This window comes from Callorhinchus milii, unplaced genomic scaffold (genome assembly GCF_018977255.1).
Source record: "Callorhinchus milii isolate IMCB2004 unplaced genomic scaffold, IMCB_Cmil_1.0 Scaffold5, whole genome shotgun sequence".
Lineage (NCBI taxonomy): Eukaryota > Metazoa > Chordata > Chondrichthyes > Chimaeriformes > Callorhinchidae > Callorhinchus > Callorhinchus milii.
In genome coordinates this window covers 27049456-27061125 of record NW_024704746.1, presented here as the reverse complement: position 1 = coordinate 27061125, position 11670 = coordinate 27049456, and the positions used below count along the sequence as shown (strand labels likewise).

The following is an 11670-nucleotide window of genomic DNA, read 5'->3' as shown; positions in this document are numbered from 1 at the left end:
TGAAAGTTAAGGTTACACAGGGAACTTTCAAGAAAAATAGTTTCCTTTTCATTGGCGTGTTTGACAGCTTAAAAGTACCCGGTAAAGGTGTTATTACACCTCTGACTTCTCCCACTGCTCTCTTCAACGCAATACTTTGTTCAGCCCATGCAAAGTTCAGCGCACGTCAGCCGATTCAGAATCACTCCCTCGCTTGTTCAAGTAAATTCATTCGCAGTTCGTGAAGATTTAAGAAAGAGTTTTGCTTTAAAACTCAGGACACCCCCACCCCCACCCCACCTCCCCCCACCCACCCACCCCCCACAACCCTAAGAAAACTATTTAAATATCCTGTCCCTCCAAGTCAATACATTTCCCTCGCAGGGAATAATACATTAGAGACGCATAAATTATACTTTCGTGTGCTTCTGGACAGAAGGCTACATCGGAATCTGTCCACATTTGCCGACATGTATCTTTAATATGCCGCTCTTATGTAAAAGCCAGAGCTGTAGGAATTCCTCTGGCATGGCGTGGTAGGAGGTGTCAGGCATCACATTGTCATAGTAATGATGGCTGATTGTTCTTTCTTCGAGGTCTGTTGAAAAAGGCCAAAACCCATACAGGGTCACTTCTTCACAAAGTCCCAAGGCAACACTGACAAGGAACAATCCTGTGGACAGACGTTTGGCATGTACTCCTTTGCCTTTCCAGAACTTTTGCACGTTGCGGAGGAAATCTGGATTGGCGAAGATTATGGTTTGGTTGGCATTCACGTCGGACAGCGTGTAGTAGGTGCGGAAGGAAGGCTCGGTGCCCGCCTTCATGGAGAACCCTGGCATGTAGATGTAGCTACGACCGTACACTTTCATACTTTCCACAAAGGCTTTTCTGGACCACATCAGGTTCTGATACCTGCCAGGAAATCAAGCAAAGCTTTAATCAACTCGATTCGTGGAGTGTAGTGGTTAGCACGCTCGTCTCGCAAGCGAGAGGACCTGGGTTCGATTCCCGGGCAGGGCAAAACCACCCCATCTCCCCACTCTCGCCCGACTCCATTGACTCCCTATCCTTCAGAGGATCCAGTTCAAGATCCTGGTCCTCACCTACAAAGCCCTCCATGGCCTCGCCCCACCCTACCTCTGTCACCTCCTAACCCCCTACCAACCCGCCCGTTCTCTCCGCTCAGCCGCTCCGGCTGCTCCACGTCCCCCGACCCACCCGCCCCACCATTGGCGGGAGAGCCGTCAGCCACTCTGCCCCCAACCTCTGGAACTCCATCCCCATCACTCCGCCTCACCCCCTCCTTAGCCTCCTGCAAGTCCCCCCTCAAGACCCTCCTCTTCGACCATGCCATCGGCCACCCCCTTCCCCTCCGCTCCCCCCCCCCCGACCCCAGCTCGGGTCTGAAATGCTGCACTCTGAACAGCGCCTTGGGACATCCTCCCAACGTGAAAGACGCTGTACAAATGTAATCTTGTTGTTGTTGTTGTTGTTGTTAGGCAAGTTTCCTTACTCCACACGCTTCTGTTTACCTAACAGTAAATTGGAACCCGGTTGTTAGTTGATTGGCAGATTGCTTTACGAGAGTAATGATCCCTGGCCCCCACAAAATGACAATTTGGGCTCTCAATCCATGGCATTGGCTGCCGCGTTTCGTCCACAAAATATATACACTCAATTCACTTTACAGTATATTCTGTAAAGCGCTTTGAGACGTCTCAATGACTTGATAAGGAGCTATACCAAATGCAAGGATTATTGTTAGTTGTATTCGTAATCTGCTCTTTCTCATTCAAATCAGCCCCAAACTTGCCAAGATCTACTTATCCCAATTTTGTTCATTTTTAACGTGAACTTGGAAAGGGAAAGAGTTTTGTGTAGGACACGTAAAGTGCTCTTTTATGCAGAAAGTGTAGGTTTTATAAAGGCAAATTTCACATCAAGGATTGGTGAAAAGCCTATCATATCTGCTCTTAAACCCGTTGTTTTAAGAATTGATTTAGGTCCTGTCCTGGACCTTAGGGAGAGTGGAGGGGGATTACTGACAGATTATCCTGTGGCTTTAGAGATCTGACCAAATTCCTCGGTGGAATTGTATTTTAAATCAAATCAATTTCCATCGGTTGATTGGACTCCAATAAGACATTCGAGGGCTACACTCTTACTCTATAAAAATATAATATAATAATCCTTGCATTTGATATAGCGTTTTTCATGTCTTTTAGGCGTCTCAAAGCACTTCACAGAATATATTGTAAAGCAAATTGACTGTGTATTTTGAGGGCGAAACGCGGCTGCCAATTGCGCACAGCAGCGTCCCACAAACATTCGTGGATTGAGTGACCATATAACATTTTTTTATAATAATAAAAACATTATTATTAATATTTTTTTAAAAAGAGGGGCAATAGTAGGTCAAGCATGATTAAAGGGCTCAATCCATTTCCCCCCACCAAAAAAAAAACTTTCAGTCTAATCAGATTTAAATTAAGATCCCAGGAATTTGGAGACTGACTGATCACTGGGAGCTCTGTGTTCTCATGATAAATAGCGCAGAAAGCTGTCAATGGCAAACAGCCGTCTCCAGACCTTGCCATTGTGTCTGAGTAAAATGTTAATCAGCATTGAATAGACATTTCTCTGAACTCTGAAATCACTGGGATGGAGAAGAGACACAAAGAGCGCGACAAGATGAATGATTGGGTGAATTGCTGGGGAATAGAGGTTAAAAAGTGTTTGGAGGAAACCCGGTCAGAATGGTTTCAATGTCAAGCAGGTAAGTGCAATAGTGAACGTTAGAATCATTTTCAGTGAATTTCAGAGCCTTGCAAAGTCTCACTGGAGTACGACTTCTGTTGCTGATTAATTTATTTGACTTACAGACATGTTGATTGTACGTTGATTAATTTCTTCAAATATATAACTGAATTAACATCTACTTGGCAACAGTTTTGTAGACAACAGGAATATGTGCAGATTAAAATAAACAAATGCTCCGCAGGACACCCTTTGTGTCTATGTGGCTGCAAGCAGTTTTTTTGTTCTTGGGTCCCCAAGCCTTGCCTCTCGACAGAATAATATACTTATATTCGATGGAAGAAGCAGGTAAGCAAAACGAATCTCTCCAGGGAGAGAATATGCACATCATAATAATAAAAAAATAATTTGGTCACTTTGGGTGTTTGTGGGACACTGCTGTGCGCATTTGGCTGCCGCATTTCGGCCGCAAAATAATAGTCAATTCACTTTATGGTATATCCTGTGAAGCGCTTTGGGTACTTCTCAATGATGTGATAAGGCGCTATATCAAATACAAGGATTTTTTTTTACAGCTATTGACATTTTTTTTAAAAACCCTGCTCGGAACTAGAGGGGAATCGTGAAGTTCAACAGCCTCGAACCACCACAAGAAGACGACACAACACAATAACTGTACAAAGCAATTGTACATCTGCTTTCAAAACGAACAATGGATCATTTTATGAGCTGTTTGGACATGAGTGTGAATAGACTGCATGTCTGTAAATGGTGTAGTCTGGAGCAATGGAACGGCGCGTTTAGTCTGCTTTGCTGCACTGAAAGAGAGGGTCACAGCTGAGGAAAGGTTTCCAAATAATAATAATCCTTGCATTTGGAGAAAAGAAAAAGCGAGTCAACTTTTCGGGTCCATGTCAGAACTGGGGCATGTTGGGAGGGAGAGGCTTTTATAAGGGCTAACAGAGAGGGTGGGGGGAGGCAGGGCAAGGGCAAGGAAAACAAAAGGAGAAAATGGGGTAGAGGACAGGGGTTGATGGGTTAACGAGGTGTTCATAATCCAAACCAAAGGGGGGGGAAAAAATCCAATGCAATAGGCAGAGCAGAGAGAGAAAAGGTGTGTCTGGGACCCAGATGATGTGGTAATTGTCACTGAAGAGAGGGAGAGACACTTTTCTTTCTCCATAGATGCTGCCTGACCTGCTGAGTGTTCCCAGCGACTTCTGTTTTTGTTTCAGATTTCCAGTGACTATAGTATTTTGCGTAGTTCTATCAGAAAGTCAGCGTAGGGACAATGAGCTGAACGGCTGCCTTCTGTTCTGTAAGATTCTCGATTCTATGAGATTAATTAATAATAATAATAGTCCTTGCATTTGAAATTGCTCCTCATCACGTCGTTGAGATGTCTCAAAGCGCTTCACAGAATATACTGTAAAGTGGAGTGACTGGGTGTTTGGTGGGCGAAACGCGGCAGCCAATTGCGCACAGCAGTTGTGGATTGAGTGATCACATTTTAATTCAAAAATACTAGTAACTTTGCTATTTCCTTTTGGGAAGTAGTAAAACATGTGAATTGGTCAAGATCTGTGGATATGTTCACGCAAAGTACTTTCACAATACAGGATGCTTTGCTGCAAGTAACTATTGTAGCTGAGACCTTACCACATTTAAAAGGCAATCAGAAAAACATTTGAAGAGGAAGTACATGAAAGGGTTTGAGGTAAGAGCAGGGAAGTGGGCTTAACGGTAGATAGTAAAAGAGCTGACGTCAGCAAAGCCTCAACAGGATGAATGGGTTCATTCTCTGTGGCAATTTCCATAATTATATTAGACTGGAGGTCAGTCAGAGAACAGAATATGCTATACTTGGTGCCTGAAATATCCCTTCTTCCCCCTCCCCCCGCCCCCAGTTTACTTTGCTGTATAAAGTTCTCAGATAATAATAATCCTTGCATTTGATATAGCGCTTTTCACGTCTTCTAGACGTCCCAAAGGGCTTCACAAAATATACTGTAAAGTGAATTGACTGTATATTTGTGGGCGAACGCGGCAGCCAATTGCGCACAGCAATGTCCCACAAACAGTCGTAGATTGAAAATGACCAATTTATTATTGTTTTGTTTTTTTGGAGGGATTATTATTAGGCTCTGTGTGGAGTAAGGAAACTTGCCCAAGGTTTCGCCCTGCTTGTCTGTGTTTCATTTCCTCTTTTGGTGGCTTGTTTGAAGTTGCTTCAAAATGTGAGGTGAAGGCTCAACTTGGAGGGTAATAATAATAACTATATTAATAATAACAATAATTCTTGCGTTTGATATAGCTCCTTATCAACGCCTTCGAGACGTCTGGAACAGTCCCCACGGATTGGAAGATCGCAAATGTCACACCACTATTTAAAAAAAGGTGGAAAGGAAAAGATGGGGAACTATAGTCTCACATCAGTGATAGGAAAATTTTTTGAATAGCTGATTAAGGTTGTGGTAGTGCGGTATTTAGAGGAGCACAATATAATTAGGCCAAGTCAACGTGGCTTTACAAAAGGGAAGTCATGTTTGACAAATCTCATAGAGTTTTTTGAGGATATTTCCAGTAAACTCGATAAGGGTGAATCAGTGGATGTGGTCTATTTGGACTTCCAGAAGGCATTCGATAAGCTTCCGCATAAAAGGTTAGTCCAAAAGATAGGGGCCCACGGAATTGGGGGGAGCATATTAACGTGGATTGGGGAATGGTTGACGGGTAGGAAACAAAGAGTAGGGATAAACGGGTCCTTTTCAGATTGGCGGGATGTGACTAGTGGAGTGCCACAAGGATCAGTCCTTGGGCCTCAGCTATTTACCATCTACATCAATGATTTAGATGAGGACATCGAAGTTAATATATCTAAATTTGTGGATGACACAAAACTAGGAGGAAGTGTCAACACAGAGGACGACATTAAAAAAATGCAGCGAGACATAGATAGGTTAGGTGATTGGGCAGGTAGGTGGCAGATGAAGTATAATGTAGGGAAGTGCGAAGTCATCCACCTCGGGAGCAAAAACAGTAGAGCGGGTTATTTTTTAGAAGGGGAGAGATTGGAATGTGTTGGCGTCCAGAGGGACTTGGGTGTCCTTGTACACCAATCACAGAAAGTTAGTCTGCAGGTGCAGCAGCAATTAGGAAGGGGAACGGTATGTTAGCATTCATTATGAAAGGATTAGAGTATAAGAGTAGGGAAGTCTTGCTGCAACTGTATAGGGCTCTGGTGAGACCACACCTGGAATACTGTGTGCAGTTTTGGTCTCCTCATTTAAGGAAGGATGTACTTGTCTTGGAGGGGCGCAGCGTAGATTTCCTCGGTTAGTACCAGGGATAAAGGGGATGAGTTACGAGGATAGGCTGACCAATTTGGGCCTATATTCTCTAGAATATAGAATCAGAGGGGATCTTATAGAAACCTATATGATCATCAAAGGGCAATGATAGAGTAGATAGTGGGAGATTGTTTCCCTGGTTGGAGAAACTAAAACCAGGGGTTACAACCTTAAGATCAGAGACCAGCCCTTTTGCACTGAGTTGAGGAAGAACTTCTTCACTCAAAGGACAGTGAATGTATGGAACTCACTACCCCAAAGGGCTGTTGACGCTCAGTCCTTGAACATATTCAAGACTGAGATAGATTTCTTATTGCAAAAGGGATTAAAGGATATGGGGATAAGGCAGGGTCAGGTTATTAGCTGGAGTTAGATTAGAAGATCAGCCATGATTGAATGGCGGGGCTGAGGCTCGAAGGGGCGAATGGCCTACTCCTGCTCCTACATGTTATGTTATGTAAGCGCTTCACAAGATATACTGTAAAGTGAATTGACTGTATATTCTGTGGCCAATTGCGTACAGCAGCATCCCACAAATAGTCGTGGAATGAGTCAACAAATTTTTAATTTTTAAAATTGTATTCATTTTTTAAAAAAGATTATTAACCCCCGGGAAATCGATCCACCAATCGACTAGCACCCGGGTGCCTATTTACTGCTAGGTAAACCGAGGTGTGTGGAGTAAGGAAACTTGTCTAAGGTTTCACAGAAACACTCTTGTGACAGTATTGCTGCTTTGTTCAGATCAGTAGTGTTGCCGGAGCTCCAGGCGAAGGCAATGGGGTGGGCTAAATGGGACATCTGCTATCAAGGGAATTGTCCACTTTACCTCTTCTTAATGATGCTTGGGTTTGCAGTGACCAGCTGTGTCCTGTGTCCAACATCACGAGCATATTCATTAGAAAGAGGAGGCAGGTTACAACTGGAAAAACCAAAGAGGAAAAGAAACACGTCAGTTGAGAGTCTTCCCATCAAATCTGTCGTTTAGTAAAAATAGATCAAAGTCCCCCCAAAAAATTCCGACCTTACTTTTAAGGTAAGGATCCTGCGCTGACCAGCAAGCTTCCTGTGCCTAAACCCGGCACGTCAACATTGTCAGGTCACTGCTGAAAGCACTTCCCGTGTGTTGGGTTAGGGATGTCCTCCTGATGCGAAAGGCGCTATAGAAATGTAAGTTTGTTTGTTTTTTCCAGTCTAGCCCGCAGGAAATGATGTCCACAACAACCTGACACCCTGGAAATCAGCCATTGTGCTGACCTCTCCATGGACACAGCCGCTGACACATTGGACTCAGTTATTTGGGTTATCGCGCAGTTGCCCTGTATTCTACATGTTTAAATTCTACATATTTCCTGATTTGTCTTCATTATATCAATCGATAGATGTTTGACAATTATCCTCATTTTCAAAAATTGGTGGAAATAATAATAATAATAATCCTTGTATTTGATACAGCGCCTTATCACGTCTTCAAGACGTCTCAAAGCGCTTCGCAGATTACACAGTAAAGTGAATGGACTGTATATTTTGTGAGCGAAACGTGGCAGCCAATCGCGCACAGCGGCGTCCCCACAAACGGTTGTGGATTGAGGCGACCAAATTATTATTCTTTTTTTGAAGGATTTATTACCCCCAGAAAAGTGATCTGCCAATCGATTTAACAACGGGGTTCCAACGTACTGCCGGGTAAACAGAGGCGTGTGGGGTGAGGAAACGTGCCCAACATTTCACACTGCCGTGAATCGAAACCAGGTCCTCTCACTTGCGAGGCGAGTCCTCTAACCACTGAGCTACAGAATGTCACCCACTTGACACAAGACGCCCTTAAAGGCACCTTAACTATCAGCATTAGCAACCAGTGTGTGACAGGAACTAATCTCATGTTATGCCGGGTTCTAGCCATGTTACAGGCGTGTGTGGGGGGCCCCGAGGCGTGTTGCGGCAGGGTGGAGAGAGAGCTACAGACGCACCACACGCTCCCAGCCCCATCTCAAACAGCCCAAACTGCGGCTCGTGCCTTCTGCTGTGCCCCTCTCCTATAGCTCTGCCCACAGGCACAGGTCTCAGTTGAGAAATGTCCCAGTTGAGCTTTCTTTTAATGTATAATTTTTTTTCCCCCAAACGCTGGCACATCTCCGAACAAAGACAACATGAACTTCTCGTACTGTAACAATAATAATAATACTTGTGTTTGACATAGCGCCTCAGCACATCATTGAGACGTCTTAAAGCGCTTCACGGAATAGACTGCAAAGTGAATTGACTGTGTATTTCGTGGGCAGCCAATTGCACACAGCAGCGTCCCACAAACAGTCCTATAACACATAATACATAATACTTCCCCCCCCACCCCCTCAATCAGAGAGCCGCAATCCCAATCGCTCCTGGGAATTAATTCTGAGATCGTGTCCTTCATTGAAATGCAAGGACACAGACGCAGAGATGCAGAGAGTGTGGTTACGGTGAGCATGTTATCGACCCAAATACGTCGAGGGAGGAAATTGAAATGAGGGCAAGTATTTGAACGGTCAAGAAAAATAATGCAAAGAGGGTTCTTACCGCATGACAAAATCGGCCTTGTCTATTTTATCACCACAGGCACTCCTCTTCAGAATCCCACCATTCCCCACCACTGAACACTTTTTCAACGGGATCTGGAATGGTGTATCCTAGCAACAGCAGAGGAATCCTTTCAGCAACTCAACACAGCCTTGTTTTTTTCCCCCTCGCCCTCGCTCTTATGCCTGCTCCTTTAAGCAGCTTTAAGATGGCAGTGGGTCGGGTACTCGGGGTGGGGGGGTGGGGGGGTGGGGGGGGAGGTCAATCATTCACCAAACGTTCTCGGAATATTTCGCTCCGCAAAAATCTTGCAGGTTTTGAAGACTCGGGGATTAACACCAGGTTCCCACACACAAAAAACAGACACTTTTGCCCGGACTTTAAAAAAATGTTAAGAAAAAAATGATGAAAAGTTAATTCATTTTTTAATAATGTTTAACGACCCCCCCGCCCCCCCCACCCCCCGCACACCCATCCGCCCCCACTCTCTTTCCCACTTACATATAGATTGTTTTTTTATTATTATTATTATAAAGATCATCATTCTGTTGCATTCGGCTTATTTACAGCTGCAATGGCGTATCTGCTGTTAACCCCAATGTGTGAACGAGGAAGGAAGGGTATGGTTAACCTGTGGGAACATGGCGAACATTTCATTGTTCACCGAGAGCGAGTGGAGAAATTCTCCGTCGAACCAGAGGTTTTTCCCCATGGGTGAGTTGTGTTGCGTCACAGCAAACATTCGCTTTGTTTCACAGCAGTTCTCCAGCAGCCTCCTGCAAGAAACAACAGCAGCGTTAGCCAAGAACGCTCAGGGCATGTCCGTCACACGCTAATATCCATCAAGGCAGCGTCTCCCTCAGTGTGTGTCCCCTCCTGCAGTACAATGTCACCTCAACCGCTTCTCTCAACAGCAGCGCGGAGACAGACACCGGCTGCCGACGAGCTTCGACGAAGAGCTGCTTTCCTTATTGCAACGATCGATCTCGTGTTTATTGAATTTAAGCCTGTTAATGATTTTATTATATTTAATATAACCTTCCTTGCACCAAGTAGGAACCCGGTTGTTAGTCGGTCGGCGGATCGCTTTTCCCGGGGGCTAACAATCCCTTCAACGAAAAAATAAACGAAATAATAATTATTTGGTCATCCATTTGACTGCTGTGCACAATTGGCCCATAAAATTGCTGTGAGCCTTTTAAGATAAAATACACATTCAATTCACTTCACAGTATATCCCGTGAAGAGCTTTGAGACGTCTCGAAGACGTGATCAGGCGCTAAATCAAAGGCAGGGATTATTATTATTATTAGACTGATCGATCTTATTTTTATCGAAGGTAAGACTATAATCCACAGAAAATGCTGAGGGGGAGAGGGGTGAATTACTTCCAATTTAAGCAATCACTTTAGTTCAGTGTTGCGTTTGGAAGGCCTCAACATATTCTGACAAATTTATCCAACAGCTGCAGAATGTTGACATTAGGTGACATTTTGAGGTATTCTGCCTTTATTATCCCTGAATGCTGTGCTTCTGAGTATTAAGGCGTAGATATACCAGAGATCAGACCATTGTAAAGTTTTGCAGTTCAGAGTAAAAATTAATTCATGAATAATATATAATCTAATTAGCAGATTACGATAATCTTCCTGTAGATGCTCATTCTGAAATAATTCCCACTCCGAACTATAGTACCAGAAATATCCATCGAGATAGATACTGTGTATATATAGATATATATATCTATATATATATATCACTTTGCAGTCTATTCTGTGAAGGGCTTTGAGATGTCACGATGATGTAATAAGGCGCTATACCAAATGCAAGGATAATCATTATTGTTATCCTTATCTATTACTCTTTAACTCTAAATCGCATTAATACTGAACAATTTTTTGCTGCAGACCATCTGAAAATGATAATTGCGTGAATAACACATCAACAACAACTTGCACTCATATAGCTCCCTCCGCGCAAGCTATCATCTCAGAGTGCTCCACAGAATATACTGCTAATATATTTTATGATTAATAATAATAATTGCTCGCAGCAGTGTCCGTACAAACAGTGGTGGATTGAAGTCAACAAATCATCATTCCTTTTTATTCGGAGGGATTATTAAAGCGATCCGCCGATCGACTAACAACCGGGTTCCTACTTACTGCGAGATTACCATGTTACAACGGAAAATTACCAACATCTTGTGCCTACGATATCGTTTGACCACAAAGTGCTAAGGAACAGGGCAGACAGCGAATGCTGGTGCTGAAGTCGGTGCTGTAGCTCAGGCCAGTCAGGGCTGATGTACAGTCGGTACCTGAATGCAGTGGTGGCTGTCTGATTTCTCCTCCACACGGGCTGATGCAGGACATCATTCACAATCTCCTTCTGGTCTGGGATCCTGTAAACCGGGAATACATAGAGCCAGCACAGGACAAAGACACATAGAGCTGCTCCTACAGGCAGCCGGGATCTGTAGCATTTCCAGATCGACCACATCGTGGTGAAGCAGAACACAGAACGCGGGGGCAGAGCCGAGTCTCGATTCATTCACATGTTTCTTCAGCCCCTCGTTTTGTCTTTTCTTCTCTCCTCCACCAAATCATGAGGGTTGCAATGCACCATCGCTGCCAGGGTGAGCCTCCGCAAGGCTCTCAAAGGCACAATTCTTCATTTCCAATCACACTTTCCTTGTAAACCTCACGCACGGCCAGCAAAACCAGTAAAGTCACACAAGCGGGCGAGGTAAGCTGAGGATCCCAAATCAGCTTCTCTGTAATTCCTCCCTCTCTTTCTCCCCCTTTCTCTGTCTGTCTGTCAGTCAATCGGACACATCTGTAATAAATACAGAAAAGGCTGGGTTACAGCACCAACCAGTCTCTCTCCCTCTCCCTCTTCGCTGGCTGCTGAGGTCTGGATGATTCTGTCCATTAGCAGTTAGAATTTCACAAGTAAAGCAGTGCGCAGATGGTTCAAATAAGCCCCGATCTGACGCATGTTGCGGGTTGGTTTGTAACAG

The 11670-nt window shown here is 44.2% G+C and overlaps 1 protein-coding gene across 1 annotated transcript; it reads right to left on the bottom strand.

Annotated features, from left to right (window-relative positions):
- Positions 1-419: 419 nt before the first annotated feature.
- Positions 420-11201, bottom strand: st8sia1 (ST8 alpha-N-acetyl-neuraminide alpha-2,8-sialyltransferase 1). The gene is made up of 5 exons (NM_001292186.1): positions 10969-11201; positions 9280-9424; positions 8649-8758; positions 6919-7011; positions 420-894 (listed from the first exon to the last, which is right to left on the bottom strand). The coding sequence occupies exons 1-5, from the start codon at positions 11199-11201 to the stop codon at positions 420-422; spliced, it is 1056 nt and encodes a 351-aa protein (NP_001279115.1).
- Between the last annotated feature and the right edge of the window lie 469 nt (positions 11202-11670).

Bases quoted from the DNA above. Each gene is read 5' to 3' on its own strand.
- st8sia1 (NM_001292186.1), bottom strand. From the start codon at position 11,201: ATGAATCGAGACTCGGCTCTGCCCCCGCGTTCTGTGTTCTGCTTCACC. The intron at 8,759-9,279 runs GTTAACCATACC...TGCTGTTGCTAG, and splicing joins TGTTCGCCATGTTCCCACAG to GATACACCATTCCAGATCCC. The intron at 895-6,918 runs GTAAAGTGGACA...ATTTCCTGGCAG, and splicing joins CCAAGCATCATTAAGAAGAG to GTATCAGAACCTGATGTGGT.